At 37.9% G+C, this 19,943-nt stretch overlaps 1 protein-coding gene across 3 annotated transcripts in view; it reads left to right on the forward strand.

Moving 5' to 3' along the window:
* The window catches only part of VPS13B (vacuolar protein sorting 13 homolog B), a 763,389-nt gene that overhangs the window by 88,789 nt on the left and 654,657 nt on the right, over positions 1-19,943 (forward strand). For all 3 annotated transcript variants that reach the window (XM_065903113.1, XM_065903114.1, XM_065903112.1), the window contains exons 13-15: positions 9,004-9,195; positions 10,843-11,012; positions 14,608-14,802. In XM_065903113.1, coding sequence (XP_065759185.1) covers positions 9,004-9,195; positions 10,843-11,012; positions 14,608-14,802 — 557 coding nt within the window. The remainder of the gene's footprint in view (positions 1-9,003; positions 9,196-10,842; positions 11,013-14,607; positions 14,803-19,943) is intronic.

Raw genomic sequence — 19,943 nt, forward strand, 5'->3', positions numbered from 1 at the left:
AGTCAGTCTCTGCCATCAGGAAGCTTCCATAAGCCTCTTATTCTTAACAGAATGAAAACCACAATCACAGAAAACTAATGAAATTGATCACATGGACCACAGCCTTGGCTAATTCAATGAAGCCATGAGCCATGCTGTGTACGGTCACCCAAGGCGGCCTGGTCCTGGAAGAGTTCTGATAAAATGTGGTCCCGTGGAGAAGGGAATGGCAAGCACTTCAGTATTCTTGCCTTGAGAACCCCATGAGCAGTATGAAAAGGCAAAAAGATACGACACTGAAAGTGAACTCCCCAGGTCCGTAGGTGCCCTAAATGCTGCGGGAGATTGGTGGAGAAATAACTCCAGAGAAGAGATGGAGTCAAAGCAAAAACAACACCCAGTTGTGGATGTGACCAGTGATGGAAGTAAAGTTCGATGCTGTAAAGAACAATATTGCATAGAAACCTGGAATATTAGGTCCGTGAATCAGTGCAAATTGGGAGTGGTCAAACAGGAGGTGGCAAGAGTGAACCATCGACATTTTCGGAATCAGTGAACTAAAATGGGCTGGAATGGGTGAATTTAACTACTGTGAGCAAGAATCCCTCAGAAGAATTGGAGTAGCCCTCAGAGTCAACAAGAGTCTGAAATACAGTACTTGGGTGCAGTCTCAAAAACAACAGAATGATTTCTGTTCACTTCCAAGGCAAACTACTCTATATCACAGTAATCCAGGTGTGTGCCCCATCCAGTAATGGGGAAGAAGCTGAAGGTGAATGTTTCTATGAAGACCTATAAGACCTCCTAGAACTAACACCCAAAAAAGGTGTCCTTTTCATTATAGGAGACTGGAATGCAAAAGTAGGAAGTCAAGAGATAGCTGGAGTAACAGGCAAATTTGGCCTTGGAGTACAGAATCAGTTCAGTTCAGTTCAGTTGCTCAGTCGTGTCTGACTCTTTGCCACCCCATGAATCGCAGCACGCCAGGCCTCCCTGTCCATCACCAGCTCCTGGAGTTTACTCATACTCATGTCCATCGAGTCGGTGATGCCATCCAACCATCTCATCCTCTGTTGTCCCCTTCTCCTCCTGCCCCCAATCCATCCCAGCATCAGGGTCTTTTCCAATGAGTCAACTCTTCACATGAGGTGGCCAAAGTATTGGAGTTTCAGCTTCAGTATCAGTCCTTCAAATGAACATCCAGGACTGATCTCCTTTAGGATGGACTGGTTGGATCTCCTTGCAGTCCAAGGGACTCTTAAGAGTCTTGCCTACCACCACAGTTGAAAAGCATCAATTCTTTGGCACTCACCTTTCTTCACAGTCCAACTCTCACATCCATACATGACCACTGGAAAAACCACAGTCTTGACTAGACGGACCTTTGTTGGCAAAGTAATGTCTCTGCTTTTTAATATGCTATCTAGGTTGGTCATAATGTTCCTTCCAAGGAATAAGTGTCTTTTAATTTCATGGCTGCAGTCACCATCTGCAGTGATTTTGGAGTCTGACACTGTTTCCACTGTTTCCCCATCTAATTCCCATGAGGTGATAGGACCAGATGCCATGATCTTCGTTTTGTGACTGTTGAGCTTTAAGCCAACTTTTTCACTCTCCTCTTTCACTTTCATCAAGAGGCTTTTCAGTTCCTCTTCACTTTCTGCCATAAGGGTGGTGTCATCTGCATATCTGAGGTTATTGATATTTCTCCTGGCAATCTTGATTCCAGCTTGTGCTTCTTCCAGCTCAGTGTTTCTCATGATATACTCTGCACATAAGTTAAATAAGTAGGGTGACAATATACAGCCTTGATGTACTCCTTTTCCTATTTGGAACCAGTCTGTTGTTCCATGTCCAGTTCTAACTATTGCTTCCTGACCTGCATACAGGTTTCTCAAGAGGTGGGTCAGGTGGTCTGGTATTCTCATCTTTCAGAATTTTCCACAGTTTATTGTGATCCACACAGTCAAGGGCTTTAGCATAGTCAATAAAGCAGAAATAGATGTTTTTCTGGAACTCCCTTGCTTTTTCAGTGATCCAGCAGATGTTGGCAATTTGATCTCTGGTTCCTCTGCCTTTTCTAAAACCAACTTGAACATCTGGAAGTTCACAATTAAGGTATTGCTGAAGCCTGGCTTGGAGAATTTTGAGCATTACTTTACTACTGTGTGAGATGAGTGCAATTGTGAAATAGTTTGAACATTTTTTGGCATTGCCTTTCTTTGGGATTGAAATGAAAACTGACCTTTTCCAGTCGTGTGGCCACGGCTGAGTTTCCCAAATTTGTTGGCATATTCAGTGCAGCACCTTCACAGCATCATCTTTCAGGATTTGAAAGAGCTCAACTGGAATTGCATTACCTCCACTAGCTCTGCTTATAGTGATGCTTCCTAAGGCCCACTTGACTTCACATTCCAGGATGTCTGGCTCTCGGTGAGTGATCACACCATCGTTATTATCTGGGTCGTGAAGATATTTTTTGTACAGTCTTCTGTATATTCTTGCCACCTCTTCTTACTATCTTCTGCTTCTGTTAGGTCTGTACCATTTCTGTCCTTTATCGAACCCATCTTTGCATGAAATCTTCCCTTGATATCTCTAATTTTCTTGAAGAGATCTCTAGTGTTTCCCATTCTGTTGTTTCCTCTATTTCTGTGCATTGATTGCTGAGGAAGGCTTTCTTATCTCTCCTTGCTGTTCTTTGGAACTCTGCATTCAAATGGATATATCTTTCCTTTTCTCCTTTGCTTTTCGCTTCTCTTCATTTCACAGCTATTTGTAAGGCCTCCTCAGACAACCATTTTGCCTTTTTGCATATCTTTTCCATGGTGATGGTCTTGATCCCTGTCTCCTGTACAATGTCATAAACCTCCGTCCATAGTTCATCATGCACTCTGTCTATCAGATCTAGTCCCTTAAATCTATTTCTCAGTTCCACTGTATAGTTATAAGGGATTTGATTTAGGTCATACCTGAATGGTCTAGTGGTTTTCCCTACGTTCTTCAATTTATGTCTGAATTTGGCAATAAGGAGGTTGTGATCTGAGCCACAGTCAGCTTCTGGTCTTGTTTTTGCTGATTGTATAGATTTTCTCCATTTTCCGATGCAGAGTATAATCAATCTGATTTTGGTGTTGACCATCTGGTGATGTCCATGTGCAGAGTCTTCTCTTGTGTTGTTGGAAGAGGGTGTTTGCTATGACCAGTGTGTTCTCTGGGCGAAACTCTTATTAGCCTTTGCCCTGCTTCATTCCGTTCTGCAAGGCCAAATTTTCCTGTTACTCCAGGTGTTTCTTGACTTCCTACTTTTGCATTCTAGTCCCCTATCATGAAAATGACGTCTTTTTTGGGTGTTAGTTCTAAAAGGTCTTGTAGGTCTTCAAGCATAGAAGACTTGGAGTACAGAATGGACCACAGGGCAAAGCCTAATAGAGTTTTGCCAAGAGAATGCACTGGTCAGAGCAAACACCCTCTTCCAACAGGACAAGAGAAGACTCTACATATGAATTTCATCAGATGGTCAATAGGGAAATCTGATTATTTTCTTTGCAGTCAAAGATGGAGATGCTCTATACAGTCAGGAAAAACAAGACTGGGAGCTGACTGTGACTCAGATCATGAACTCCTTATTACCACATTCAGACATAAATTGAGGTAAGTAGGGAAAACCACTAGGTCATTCAGGTAGGACTTAAATCAAATCCTTTATGTTTATACAGTGGAAGTGAGAAATAGATTCAAGGAATTAGATCTGATAGAGTGCCTGAAAAAGTATGGATGGAGATTTGTGACATTGTACAGGAGGCAGTGATCAAGGCCATCCCCAAGAAACAGAAATGCAAAAAGGGAAAATGGCTGTCCGAGGAGGCCTTACAAATAGCTGAGAAAAGAAAAGGGAAAGGCAAACGAGAAATGGAAAGATACACACATCTGAATGCAGAGTTCCAAAGAATGTCAAGGAGAGATAAGAAAGCCTTCCTCAGTGATCAGTGCAAAGAAATAGAGGAAAACAACAGAATGGCAAAGACTGGAGATCTCTTCAAGAAAATTAGAGATACCAAGTGAACATTTCATGCAAAGATGGGTTTGATAAAGGACAGAAGTGGTATGGATGTAACAGAAGCAGAAGATATTAAGAAAAAGTGGCAAGAATACACAGAAGAACTATGCAAAGAAGATCTTCATGACCCAGATAACCACGATTATGCGATAACTCACCTAGAGCCAGACCTCCTGGGATGCGAAGTCAAGTGGGCCTTAGGAATCATCACTACATACAAAGCTAGTGGAGGAGATGAAATTTAGTTGAACTCTTTCAAACCATAAAAAATCATGCTGTTAAAGTAGTGCACTCATTATTCCAGCCAATTTGGAAAACTCAGCAGTGGCTACAGCACTGGAAAAGGTCAGTTTTCATTCCAGTCCCAAAGAAAGGCAATGCCAAAGAATGTTCAAACTATCTCACAATTGCATTCATCTCACACGCTAATAAAGTAATGCTCAAAATTCTCCAAACTAGCCTTCAACAGACGTGAACCAAGAACTTCCCGATGTTCAAACTGGTTTTAGAAAAGGGAGAGGAACCAGAGACAAAAGTGCCAGCATTCGTTGGATCATTGAAAAAGCAAGAGAATTCCCAGAAACATCTACTTCTGCTTTATTGAGTACACTAACACCTTTGACTGTGTGGATCACAACAAACTGAAAATCCTGAAAGAGATGGGAATACCAGACCATCTGACCTGCCTCCTGATACATCTCTATGCAGGTCAACAAGCAACAGTTAGAACTGGACATGGAACAACAGACTGGTTCCAAATCAGGAAAGGAGAAAGTCAAGGCTGTATATTTTTACCCTGCTTGTTTAACTTTTATGCAGAGTACATCATGCGAAATGCCGGGCTGGATGAAGCACAAGCTGAAATCAAGGTTTCCAGGAGAAATCGTCAGATATTTCTGAGAAATAACCTCAGATATGCAGATGACACCACTATTATGGGAGAAAGCAAAGAAGAACTAAAGAGCCTCTTGATGAAAGTGAAAGAGGAGAGTGAAAAAGCTGGCTTAAAACTCAACATTCAAAAAACTAAGATAATGGCATCCGGTCCCTTCACTTCATGGCAAATAGATGGAGAAACAGTGGAAACGAAGAGAGACTTTACACTTCATGGCAAGTAGATGGAGAAGCAGTGGAAACGAAGGGAGACTTTATTTTTTGGGGGGCTTCAAAATTACTGCAGATGGTGACTGCAGCCATGAAATTAAAAGGTGTTTGCTACTTAGATGAAAAGCTATAACCAACCTAGACAGCCTATTAAAAAGCAGAGATATTACTTTACCAACAAACATCTGTCCAGTTAAAACTGCGTTTTTTTTCAGTAGTCATGTGTGGATGTTAGAGATGGAATACAAAGAAAGCTGAGCGCCGAAGAATTGATGCTTTTGAACTGTGGTGCTGGAGAAAGCTCTTGAGAGTCCCTTGGACTGCAAGGAGACTCCAAGCAGTCCATCCTAAAGGATATCGGTCCTGAATATTCGTTGGAAGGACTGATTGTGATGCTGAAACGCCCAATACTTTGGCAACCTGTGCGAATATCTGACTTAACGGAGAAGACCTTGATGCTTGGAAAATTGAATGTGGGAGTAGAAGGGGACGACAAAGGATGCGATGGTTGTATGGCATCACCAAGTCGATGGACATGAGTTTGAGTAAGCTCTGGGAGTTGGTGAAGGACGGGGAAGCCTGGTGTGCTGTATTCCATGGGGTCGCAAATCATCGAACATGATGGAGTGATTGAACTGATAGTCCAAATTATCAAAAAATGCTTGTTAAGATTGAAGGTGGGAGTAGAAGGGGATGACAGAGGACGAGATGGTTGGATAGCATCACCAACTCGATAGACATGGGTTTGAGTATGCTCTGCAAGTTGGTGAAGGACAGGGAAGCCTGGTGTGCTGCAGTTCATGGAGTCGCAATGCGTCGGATACAATGAAGTGACTGAACTAATAGTCCAAATTATCAAAAAATGCCCTGAATTTTATCTTAGGTATCTAAATGCCTATTAAACTAATAATTTTACAAAGTTTGTCGTGGATTCTGAAACTTGGAAAGCAGATTTGATTGGTGTACTCTTAAGTTCATGATAGTAGTTACTTATTGTAAGCATTAGTAACTGCAGAGTAAGAAAAGGAGCTCGTATTATTTATTTTTGTGATGAATGATGTAGTTTACCCACAGTATAAAAAGACATAAAGGAAAAATTCAGGTAATAAATTTTCCTTTTGTTACTGTTTGATATTAATAAGTATTCTGATAATTATTTTTTATGCTACATGGAAGTAGTTAGTGTTTTAGAAACTATTTCTTGTTAATTTACTTTAAATGCTTTTTTTTTTTTAATAGTTTTCGTCTTTTTTTATTTAAGAAGTTATTCCAAATCTTTTTATGGACCTAAAGTAGATAGATGAAAATGTAGACTACAACAGGATTGTTTTAGAGACATACGGATAAAATTGATTCTAGTTATTGGATTATGGAAAATGATGAAAGAGAGGGATCGTGCTGCATTGCCCTTTAGAATCTGGGTCCTTTGAGAGAGTGTAAATGTTAATTTGGGGGAATGTTGGAGTAGAAGGGTTCTTGTTTCCTCAATTATTCTATTTAAGGCTTAATTTTCTAGTTCCTTAATCTTCCTAGTTCCTGTGTTAAGAGCTACTTTTTTCTTTAAAGTTATGGTTTTATACAGAGACTTAAGCTCGTAAGTTGTAAGTTAAATACAAGTAAACTTTATAGGGGACTAGTTGGAAAAGAAAGCAGGTTAGTTTCTAGTGAAAGAAGTCATACATAGAAAGAAGGGATATATATGTATATACTTCTTCTTTTTTTTTTTTTTTAAATATTATTTTATTAGTTGGAGGCCAATCACTTTACAACATTTCAGTGGGTTTTGTCATACATTGACATGAATCAGCCATACAGTTACACGTATTCCCCATCCCGATCCCCCCTCCCACCTCCCTCTCCACCCGACTCCTCAGGGTCCTCCCAGTGCACCAGGCCCGAGCACCTGACTCATGTATCCCACCTGGGCTGGTGGTCCGTTTCACCATAGATAATATACATGCTGTTCTTTCAAAACATCCCACCCTCACGTTCTCCCCCAGAGTTCAAAAGTCTGTTCTGTACTTCTGTGTCTCTTTTTCTGTTTTGCATATAGGGTTATCGCCACCATCTATCTAAATTCCGTATATATGTGTTAGTATACTGTAATGTTCTTTATCTTTCTGGCTTACTTTATACAGAGTGAAGTAAGCCAGAAAGATGTATATACTTCTTAAGAATGAAAGTGGAGTTGCTTGTGCAGTGGCTACTTTGGTAGCTTGCCAATTCCTCTGATGAGAAGAGGAATAATTTTCTCTTGATAGGTATAAATGTATGGGCAACGTGGGCAGTGCAGGTTCTGTTGCCTTTGGCTGTCCTGGACAGACTGGCAAGTCCTTCATTATCCTTAGGCTAACTGGGTATTATCTTTACTCTTAATAAGAATAGCCGAATATTCAGGGGGCTGGAGTTACCAAACATATTGAGGGTGGGCATGGGTAAAATACCTTGCTGAAAAGATGTAGCTAGAAGTCAGTCACAGTTTTACCTTTTAGATAAATGACTGGCATCTAAATTTAAACTGCAATATAATCAAATTGCATTAACTGAAAAAAAAAATAGAATTCTCTAGACTTCATTGTTTTAGAGACAATCTGATGTCTAAAAGAAAGGTTGTCTTAGGAAGTGACATTTTTTAAAGGACACCTAGTAGCTCCTGTAGGACTCAAAAGCAGGATATTTTCCTTGGTTTTAAATGTTTTGATTTGCAACAAGAGTCCTTCCGATTATCTTCTAGTTGCCTCATCTTGACAGGTAACTCTAGAAATACCTAGTTTAGCTATGGAAAGTGATTTTTTTTTTTATGTTAATGATAATGTTATTTAAAACTAATATATAGTGTGATTCAATATTATTTATGTGTATCATAAAATATATTTTAAGATTAACTTCGTATGTTTTATTTGTGACATTTATGTTTGTATATAGTCATCTTGTTAAGAATATATGAATAATAGATATAATTTTTTTTTGTCTGTGGTACTGAAACTAGAGATTGAACTGGACGCCTTTTTTCTGAAATGAAGGAAATGTAGTTTTGAAAAAGTTATTAAAAAGTGTACGTGGATGAAGAATTTTTGTCTTTAAAAATAATAAAATACTAGAAAGTTTTGCTTACCTATTTTTGTTTGAATAAATATGAGTCAATTTAAATTTACTTTATGTTATCACTTAAAATAGTGAATTTATATATTAAAACCAAATATTTAATATAGGTGTTGGACATACTGGATAAAAAGAAATACCTATAGGTAGAGCCAAGATTTTCTTTAGAAAATCTTGGTTCCTCTTTCATATATGGGCAGATAAGGGATTGAGGAAGTTGGCTTTCACCCTTGGAGCATAACCATAGTGATTTTATTCTGGAAAAAGTTCAAAGTGGTTAATACCTGTTGTTAATTTCCATGATAATTATAAAACTCTCAAGTCACCTTTTAACTTGTAGTCTTAAGTAATCAATTTTTCAGTGAAACTTCTAAGATAAAATAGTAAAAAGGCAACTTCTTCCAGAGTCTGACTTCCCAGTCCACCTAATAGTATTGTGTGCAGAATTAGTGGGTATAGGCCAATTAAATGTTAGAGAATAATTTTTCAAGAATGACCGTTTTAGTTTTATAGCAGATATTATAACATTAAATAGATAACAAGAATAGTTGTTTTTTTAAAGTAACTGATTTTTTTGTTAATAGCATCTCATCTGCATAAAGAAAAATAGATCATCAGGGTTCCGTGTATCTACCTGATATAAAATTGTTCTTAAGGCATTAAGGTGTAAGCTGAAAAGATAAGAGTAATATTAAAATACATACTTGATGTATCTGATCGGTGCTTAGAATATTAATATGAATTTTGGCTTCTCGTAGGTTCTGCAAATCAACAAGACTTTTCTTCAGGAAAGAGTGAAGATTTGGGAACAGTTCAGGAAAAGTCTACCAAAAGCCTTGTTATAGGTCCTCTTGATTTTCGCTTGGATAGCAGTGCAGTACACAGAATTTTAAAAATGGTGGTTTGTGCCTTGGAACATGAATACGAACCATACAGTAGACTAAAACCAGGTTTGTTTTTGCTTAATTCTGAGCCTCTTGCAAGTTGATTTGAATGATGCTTCCCTAGTAGCTCAGACGGTAAAGCATCTCACCTGCAATATAGGAGACCTGGGTTTGATCCCTGGGTCTGGACGATCGCTTGGAGAAGGAAATGGCAACCCACTCCAGTATTCTTGCCTGAAGAATTCCATGGACAGAGGAGCCTGGTGGTCTATAGTCCATGGGGTCACAAAGAGTCGTACATGACTGAGTGACTCAGACACACACACACAAATACAAATGATGTATTTAAAACAAGAACTGATCGGACCTACATCCAAAGGTTAGTGCCTGTGAAGTCACGGAGCCCCATGTGGTGAACGCGTGGTCTGTTCCTGAACTCATTTCCTGCAGCTTGTTTCAGTGTGTGCTCTGCCAGGCGTTGTGCTGAGTGCTTGGATGGTAAACCGTTCAGTACCCCAGTCATCCAGGTCTGTGCCCAACCACTAGTCCTGAGGAAGCTGAAGTTGAACGGTTCTTTGAAGACCTACAAGACATTTTAGAACTAACACCAAAAAGATATGTCCTTTTTGTCATAGGAAACTGGAATGCAAAAGTAGGAAGTCAAGAGATACCGGGAGTAAAGGCAAGTTTGGGCTTGAAGTACAAAGTGAAGAGTTTTGCCAAGAGAATGAACTGATCATAGGAAACACCCTCTTCCAACAACATAAGAGATGACTCTGCACATGGATATCACCAGATGGTCAATACCGAAATCAGATTGATTATATTCTTTGCAGTGGAAGATGGAGAAGCTCTATACAGTCAACAAATGCAAGACCTGGAGCTGATTGTGGCTCAGATCATGAACTCCTTATTGCCAAATTCCGACTTAAATTGAAGAAAGTCGGGAAAACCACTTGACCATTCAAGTATGACCTAAATCAAATGGTGAATGTACTGTAATTTGTACAGTACATTGTACCGTATGAAGTGATAAGGAGATTAAAGGGATTGGATCTGATAGAGTGCCTGAAGAACTGTGGATGGAGGTTCATAACATTGTACAGGAGGTGGTGATCAGAACCATCCCCAAGAAAAATAAATCCAAAAAGGCAAACTGGTTGTCTGAGGAGGCCTTACAAATAACATAGAAAAGAAGAAAAGCCAAAGACAAAGGAGAAATGGAAAGATACACACATCTGAATGCAGAGTTCCAAAGAATGGCAAGGAGTAATAAGAAACGCTTTCTAAGATTTGCATATCAATGCAAAGAAATAGAGGAAAACAATAGAATGGGAAAGACTAGAGATCTCTTCAAGAAATTCAGACACACCAAGAGAACATTTCATGCAGAGATGGGCACAATAAAGGACAGAAACAGGTGGGCCTAACAGAAGCAGAAGATATTAAGAAGAGGTGGCAGGAATACATAGAAGAACTATATGAAAATAGGTCTTAATGACCCAGATATAAAACATACATTCTTATATAGCAAAGGCATACATTTTCTAGAGCAAAGTAATTTATTCTCGTTAATGGAAGCACTATTTTACAGCTGCTTCCTTGTTGAAAAAGAATTTGACCTTCAAATTTGGAGAACTAATTAATTTTTTAGTTAACTAAGAAAATTATTTAAAAATAATTTTTCATTGAATTTTTATTATTTCATTTTAGATATTAAAGATGAAAGTGAAACAATGCTGAATCCTGAGGAAGTGGCATCTTTGGAGGAATATATTCCTACTCGACATACAAGTGTTACTCTCCTCAAATGTACTTTCACAATTTTCATGGCTGAATTCAATTTGCTGGATCATTTGCTACCTGTTATTATGGGGGAAAAGGTATACTTTGATATTCACTACTTGTTTTCTCATATATGCATATTGGTCCTATGATATTGTAAGAGTAAATTGTGTAAGAGAATATCTTTTATATAGTTATCCATGATGATGTTAAGCAATGTAACTATGATTGTTAATTCTTAGAAAGTAAGATGAGATGGTTAGATAGCAGTGACTCAGTGGACATGAATTTTAGCAAGCTCCAGGAGACAGGAGGACAGGGAAGGACACGGAAGCCTGGCATGCTGCAGTCCATGAGGTCACAGAGAGTTGGGCAGGACTGAGAGACTGAGCAACAGCAGCATGTAAATAATTAAATGGGTTAACCTCGAGCCAGAGCTCGATGAAGAAAGGTTGAAGTACATGGGCCTAGATATCAGACCATGTATAAGCTACGACACCTTTCAGCATTTTGCTTTATATCTGATCTCTAAGCCTTGTTTTCCTTTTCTGAGAAACAAAAGAAAATTCTAAGTTTTCATTTTGGCTGCAGGTCATCCAGTAAAGAAGCAAAAAGTCCCAGATGGATTAAGATAGTTAATTACTTGCATAGACAGCAAAAGCAAATCAGCAATCGTGTCAGCTCATCTTGTCCCTTTCAGGACAACCCTGAATCTAGGGCACCGCCTGGCCTGCAGCACTCATGGGAGGTGCCCTGTTGACAGGGATTCGGCTCCATGCTGCAGCCAAGCAGTTACAGAGCCTTACGGTGTACTCTGAAAGATGGACAGCCCCTGAATGAGGGATGCTACTGAGAAAATTGCCTGTAGCAGCATTTCTCAAGATGAGAAATTGAGCGAGAAATGATCTTCTAGCAGTTTTATTTTCCCCTGTTTTGATAATATCACAGGATGCTCTGCCATTAGGTCTGTTGTGGTTTAAGCCTTACTTTGTGGTCTACATGGATTTTAAGATTGCCAGAGTGCTGGCACTAACAGTTCCCCCAAAGTACTTAGCTCCTAGAATGATTTAGAATATTCAATGAGATAATGTGTCTAAACCATTTTGCACATAGTAGGATCCCAATGATTATTACTGTGTTTGTTAACACTTATTAGATGCTTAATATTTTAGGTACATAACCAATGAATTGCTTTCTGAGTCTGCTATATACATATAAGGTATTATCTGTTATTTTTAATTTATTACTTTGGGGGATATATTTCTTTTCATGGTGATATACTGATTACAGAATTAAAAATTGTCCTAACTTTAAATAAGAAGAGCTTGTGGAGGTATGGCAAAGAACTAAGATGCATTAATTTCATTTTGTGTATTTGGTCTCTATCAGCCACTGGTAATTTATTCATTGTGTTTCTGGGTAAAGAGATCATCTGGGAAAATTTTAGTGGAGAAAAATTAAAATATGTTAGTACAGACATGAATTTTAAAGTAACTATGATTAATAAGTTGAAGAAAGAAACAAAAAACTAGAATTCTAGAGTTCAAAAGATTTCACTCTATTAAAAAAAGAACAAAGTGAAATTCTGGAACTGAGACCAGTAACACAAGCTAGAAAAAAGAGGATGAAAAAAGATACACCATTTAATTGCTAACCAAAGGAAGGATAGAATGACTATCTTACATTTGATCTTAGCCAAAAGGCTGAGAAGTGATGAATGACTATTTTAGAATCAATAAATGTAGAACTTAAGGCAAGAGTTATGAGTAGAGATAAAAATAGTCATTCCATATGATAAGTGTCGACTCAAAGAGTGAACAACAGATAGTTATCAGATGATATGTTGAATGAAAGAAATAGACATAAGTATATACTTATGTGTGATTCTGTTCAAGTGAAGTTGATGAACAGAACTAATCTGTGATGATCAAGGTGAGAATATTGGCCACCCCTGGTGGGGCCCTACTAGTGTGCTTGAAGTGTGGTGATAACACACATGGAAATTTGTTGAGCTGTATGTTTAAAATTTCTATGCTTTACTGTATATTATATCTCAGTGAAAGTGAAGTGACTCAGTCGTGTCCGACTCTCTATGACCCCATGGGCTGTAGCCTGTCCAGCTCCTCCGTCCATGGGATTCTCCAGGCAAGAATAGTGGAGTGGGTTGCCATTTCCTTCTCCAGGGGATCTTCCCGACCCAGGGATCAAACCCTGGTGTCCCACACTGCAGGCAGACTCTTTACTGTCTGAGCCACCAGGGGCTCCTATATTTCAGTAATCCAAAATAAAGTCCCTTAATATAGTAATTGCTCAATAAATGATGGTTTACAAATTATTAGTGAGTCAGAAAAGAAGAATTGTATGTCCAGCTTAGTTTTAGGCACAGTTCCTCAGTAATGGCTCTATTGACCTTTTGGACTGTAGAAGTGTCACATAGCACTTACCGTCTTTAGCCAATGCCTGCTAAATGCCAGTTGGTTCCCCTATTCTTGTGATGATGAAAGACGGACAAAACAGATTGCTCTTCCCAGATATTTTCACATACTTTTTGCTGGAGGTTCATACTGTTCCTCATTGAGAGTTACAGGTATGGAAATAAGTTCAAGGACCAGAGTTGATGGCTTGCTAATCAATTTCATACCCTGGATATGTGGAAGTTTATCTGTATTTACTCCGAAAGTTTATCTGTATGTACTCCGAAGCTTAGAAAGATTCTGTAACACTAAAAATACCAAACCTACCTTGAGCCTCTTAGGGCTTCATGAGCCTTTAGCGTGTTTACTATTAGTAGATATAATATGGACCAGAAATTTTTTGTCCTACAAACTTTGCTTATTGTCAACATCTTTCAGATTGTCTAGAGTAGTCCACTTAGTCCTTTAGTCATCTAAATGTGAATAAAAAGAAAGAAGATAAAGGCTCTGCCATATCTGGAATTTGGGGGGAAATTAGCAAGTTAAGAAAATACTTTTTTTTCCCGCATTTATTTTTATTAGTTGGAGGCTAATTACTTTACAATATTGTAGTGGTTTTTGCCATACATTGACATGAATCAGCCATGGATTTACATGTGTTCCCCATCCCGATCCCCAGTCCCACCTCCCTCTCCATCCCATCCCTCTGGGTCTTCCCAGTGCACCAGCCCCGAGCACTTGCCTCATGCATCCAACCCGGGCTGGTGATCTGTTTCACCCTTGATAGTATACTTGTTTCAATGCTGTTCTCTCTGAACATCCCACCCTCGCCTTCTCCCACAGAGTCCCAAAGTCTGTTCTGTGTATCTGTGTCTCTTTTTCTGTTTTGCATATAGGGTTATCGTTACCATATTTTTAAATTCCATATATATGCGTTACTATACTGTATTGGTCAAGAAAATACTTTCAATGTACTGAGGCATTTAGTTTCAGTATTCTAGTTGACTGAAAAAATAAAAAGCTCTAGCTAAAAGGGCATTGATAATTTCTGCAGTAAGTAGGACTTCTTTGAAATCTTTTTTTCTTTTTCTTAAATATTGGTACAAATTGAGTACTTAAAAATAGAAGGTGTTTGGTTATGGTAAGAGAGTCCTACAGGAAGGCATTGTTACTAGGATAATTTGATGTCACTACATTATGTGTCACCCTGAAGTGTCTAGAGGACATGACATACCAGTTACCTCTCTGGAAATATAAAGTGATCATTATTATTTTCCAGAACTCAAGTAACTTCATGAATACTACAAACTTCCAGTCTCTTCGGCCTTTGCCTTCTGTTCAGATACTGGTGGATAAAATTAATCTGGAACATTCTGTGCCGATGTATGCTGAACAGTTGGTGCATGTGGTCAGCAGCCTTACTCAGCCTTCTGATAATCTGCTTCATTATTGCTATGCACATTGCTACCTTAAGGTATGAAAAGTGAATCTTCTTGTGTATTAATATGTGGTTTGCTTTGGGAGAATCAAATCTTTTTTCTTTGGAGTTGGAATTTTACAGAATTAGGACCATATTAGATGAGATTTAAATAAGGTATACATATATATTCATTATTCAGTAAAATTACCATAAAAAAAGATGTCCCTGCATTAAAGATTTCTTCAATTATTTGGTGTTAATAGCTTGGTATTTATAAGATAATGGTAATTAAAACTTTTGAAGATTGTACTTATCATTGATTATAAGCAATGAGAAATTTTAAAACTAAGGATGTTTTACAAAATTCATAATTTCTTTCAAGGGAATATTTATGTGAGACAGTGTTTTGCAAAGTGGGTATAATGGGTTTGTTTTTAGTCATTTTCCTCTTATTCAATCCATCTTAATTTCTTAATGCAAAGAAAAAGTTTATTACTTTAAATCACATTGTGAAAGTTGCTCAGTCATGTCTGACTCTTTGTGACCCCATGGACTGTATAGTGCATGGAATTCTTCAGGCCAGAATACTGGAGTGGGTAGCCATTCCCTTCTCCAGGGAATCTTCCTAAACCAGGGATTGAATCCAAGTCTCCCACATTGCAGGCGGATTGTTTACCAGGTAAGCCGCCAGGGAAGCCCAAGAATACTGCAGTGGATAGCCCATCCCGTCTCCAGTGGATTTCCCGACCCAGGAGTGGAACTGGGGTCTTCTGCATTGCAGGCGGATTCTTTACTGGCTGAAGTACGAGGGAAGCCCCTTACATCAAGTTATGTAAATTGTTGGAGACTTTGTTCAGCTCTTCCATCTCTCTCTCTCTCTTATTTTTAAATAAATAAGTAATACATGCCAGTATCAGTCAGTTCAGTTGCTCAGTTGTGTCCAACTCTTTGTGACCCCGTGAACCGCAGCACGCCAGGCCTCCCTGTTCATCACCAACTCCCGGAGTTTACCCAAACTCATGTCCATTGAGTTGATGATGCCATCTAATCATCTCATCCTCCGTCGTCCCCTTCTCCTCCCGCCTTCAATCTTTCCCAACATCTGGGTCTTTTCAAATGAGTCAGCTCTCCACACCAGGTGGCCAAAGTACTGGAGTTTCAGCTTCAACATCAGTCCTTCCAATGAACATCCAGGACTGATCTCCTTTAGGATGGACTGGTTGGATCTCCTTGCAGTCCAAGGGACTTTCAAGAGTCTTCTCCAAAACCACAGTTCAAAAGCATCAATTCTTTGATGCTCAGCTTTCTTTATAGTCCAACTCTCACATCCATACATGACCACTGAAAAAACCATAATCCTGACTATACAGACCTTTGTTGGCAAAGTAATATCTCTGCTTTTTGTATGCTGTCTAGGTTGGTCATAACTTTCCTTCTCCGGAGTAAGTGTCTTTTAATTTCATGGCTGCCATCACTATCTGCAGTGATTTTGGAGCCCCAAGAAATAAAGTCTGACACTGTTTCCACTGTTTCTCCATCTATTTGCCATGAAGTGATGGGACCAGATGCCATGATCTTAGTTTTCTGAATGTTGAGCTTTAAGCCAACTTTTTCACTCTCCTCTTTCACTTTCATCAAGAGGCCCTTTAGTTCTTCTTCACTTTCTGCCATAAGCGAGGTATCATCTGAATATCTGAGGTTATTGATATTTCTTCCAGCATTCTTGATTTCACCTTGTGCTCGATCCCAGCATTTCTCATGATGTACTCTGCATATAAGTTAAAAAAGCACAGTGACAGTATACAGCCTTGATGTACTCCTTTTCCTATTTGGAACCAGTCTGTTGTTCCATGTCCAGTTCTAACTGTTGCTTCCTGACCTGCACACAGGTTTCTCAAGAGGCAGGTCAGGTGGTCTGGTATTCCTATCTCTTTCAGAATTTTCCTCAGTTTATTGTGATCCACACAGTCCAAGGCTGTGTCAATAAAGCATATTGACATTATTGGCATAGTCAATAAAGCAGAAATAGATGTTTTTCTAGAACTCTCTTGCTTTTTTGATGATCCAGTGGATGTTGGCAATTTGATCTCTCGTTCCTCTGCCTTTTCTAAAACTAGCTTGAACATCTGGAAGTTCACGGTTCACGTATTGTTGAAGTGTGGCTTGGAGAATTTTCAGTATTGCTTTAGTAGCGTGTGAGATGAATGCAACTGTGTGGTAGTTTGAGCATTCTTTGGGATTGCCTTTCTTTGGGATTGGAATGAAAGCTGACTTTTTCCAGTTTGTGGCCACTGCCGAGTTTTCCAAATTTGCTGACAGATGGAGTGTAGCACTTTCACAGCATAGGTACTTACAAATAGATAAACTCAAATTTTGAGTAATAAGTGTTTTTACTAAGCAAACAGACATGTGTAATGTAAGTAGAGATAGCATATACCTAATTAATTTCTCTTTTATGGACTAAAGGAAACTTTGCCAAGTTTAATTCAAGAATAAGTACTAAAAATGCTCTAAATTTTTTGTAAAGTATGAAAATTAGAGGACTGCAATAATAGACTTGACTTTATTAGTTCATACTTGATAGTTTGATGTTTTAAAGTTCTTAAATATCTGTGTCTCTATAAAGAGAAATCAATTTAAAGATACTAGTTTTATATCACCTACAGGCATATTTAAATTTAAGACATTAAAATTTGATTGTTTTCAAACCATGTATAATGGGAAAACATGTTTTTTAGATGTCTATGGAAAGCTGATTTTTAAGATGATGGAGAAAGAAATTCTACTCCCTTGATAGAGGAGTTGACAGTATTATGTTTCAAAGAGGTGTAAACACAGGATAGTATGATTCTTTAGGGCCCATTGTTGTAATGATCTATTACAAGTGTTTTATGTCATATGTAGAGTAGTAGAAAATATTTTTGAAAGTTATATACATAGAGAATATATTGCACTTGTACTTTTTCATTTATTCCCCAAATTAATACACTGAGGTGTATTGGCACAACTTGAATATCAGATTATTTTGTTAAGAATATCTGCCTGTTTTATCAAAGCAAGTGTAATTTTGGCAGTTCTTTCTAAGGTATTAAACTTACATGGGGTTCATTCATTTGGTAAATGCTGCGTTCTTTCTGCATTGCAGACACTTAGCATTAAAAATGAGTTAGGCATGCCCCATCCTCAAGGAAAATCATCTCTAAAACTATTGGTCACCAGTATGATTGTCATTCATGCTGACATAAAAGTCATTGGTAATATATTAAATGCTCACTTGAACTTCCAGGAAGCTGTAAAAGTTAATTGTAGTCCAGATAAGATTATGTTTTGGGAAAAGGTCTTCACTCCCTTTGTATCTAGTTGTCGTTTATATTTTAGTTAGTTTGACTCCAGCTCTAATGGATAAGTTAAATGTCCCAGGACGTTAGTATTGGGCATAGTATATGTAGAAAAACTTTTCGTTGGTGTTAAGAATTTTGAATACTCTAAAAAATAAAGCCTTGAACCTGACAGTTTGATTGCATTTAAAAAATTTAATTGCATTTCTGCTGCTTCTTCAGTGACTTAGTATGTTTTAAAACTTTAAGGATTTGGTAGAGACTTTTAGTTTTATGACTGTTTGGAACTGGCTAAAAATACCAATTTGTTATAAAGTTTATAGCAGTTCATGTTACTTTGGGATGATTACTGTAACCTTTGAGGAAGTTTTCAAAGGTTGATTTTCACTATTACAGTCTTAAAATACTACAGTGAAGGATTTAAATGTCTATTTCATGTGTTTGGCATTTTAAACTCTAATTTTCAATTAAATACTCATGCTTAAGTTTTAATCTGTATATGTAAATGTGAGTGTATTGACTGTTTGAGAAGATAGTATATTCTTCCCCCTTCATGTAATGACATTTATTAATTGAGAGAGTTGGCATGGAAGGAAACATACAGGTGGAACTTTCATATGTCTTATTAAGTCTTCTTTATTGAAATGCTAAACCTATCTTTGAATATGTGTGGAATCAAGTAGCTAAGAGACTGCAAGGCACCTGAGTTTTGAAGCATATAAAAAATAAAGTAGTGAAAGCATTCTGTAGATTATGGAAAAATACATAAAATTAAGGCCTTTTCGCATAGGGTGGCAAAGAGTCGGACACGACTGAGTGACTTAACACACACAGACACACAAGGCTTTGTTACTCATAAGGGTCAGGTATGGCAGATGCTTCAAAGAGATCAAGAAAGTTCTAGTAGGATCAAAACCCTTTGATTTTGTTGGATTTGGGAATATTTGACATCAAGTAAAGAACTTTCCCTGGAGATTTCAAGGAACTGTGCTTTCATATATGGTTGATAGATGTATGATTGGTATCATTTGGATTTTGCAGGATGTAAAAGATTTGAAAACACACATCCATTCCAATTTTCAATATATATACTATAGTAGTGGCCAGCAGACTTGTCTTTGAAGGTAAAGATACTATTTTAGGCTTTGTGGGCTATGAGGCAAAATTTAGGATGCTGAATAGGTACTTAAATAATAAGAGAACAAATTTCCATGCATTTGAGTTGACAGAATTAAAAATGCAGGATAGGACTCTGTTTTTGTAATATAGTTTTACTAATGAGGAGAAGGAAATTCTTTTTCTTGGGATAGCATTTCACCTAATTGGAGTTTCAACTAACTTAGTGTTCCCAATCAACGAATCAGTTGTAAATGTACATGTATAAAACTTATTCTTAGCTTGTAGGTAGTACAAAAACAGTGGTTGGAATTTGACTTGTGTGCTGTAGTTAATTGACCCTTGTCTTAGAGAAATTTTTGTGTATACAGATATGTACAACTTGAGGTCTATAAAACCCACATGAATATTTTTCTGTAGCATATTTTTTGGTGGGAATATCAGGAAACATAATAGTATGTATAATGTGATGCCATTTATGTAAATTAAAAGATAAAATAGTGCTAAAGATTGTTCAGATATAAAAGGGCTTATAAATGTGTAACAAAAGAGCGGGGTGCATTCTGAACTGAAAAATCAAGGCATGATCGGGGGGAGGTGCAGTGAGACTAGTGTGAGGGTCATGGTTCATGTAAACTTTAGTTATGTAATAAGGTTTTTCATTTTTAAATACCTTTCTTGAGGTAATTTGAATACCATAAAGTCACCTTTTTTAAAGAATAGAAATTAGTGATTTTAGTC

The sequence above is a fragment of the Muntiacus reevesi genome, chromosome 12 (genome assembly GCF_963930625.1).
Source record: "Muntiacus reevesi chromosome 12, mMunRee1.1, whole genome shotgun sequence".
Taxonomy (NCBI): Eukaryota; Metazoa; Chordata; class Mammalia; order Artiodactyla; family Cervidae; genus Muntiacus; species Muntiacus reevesi.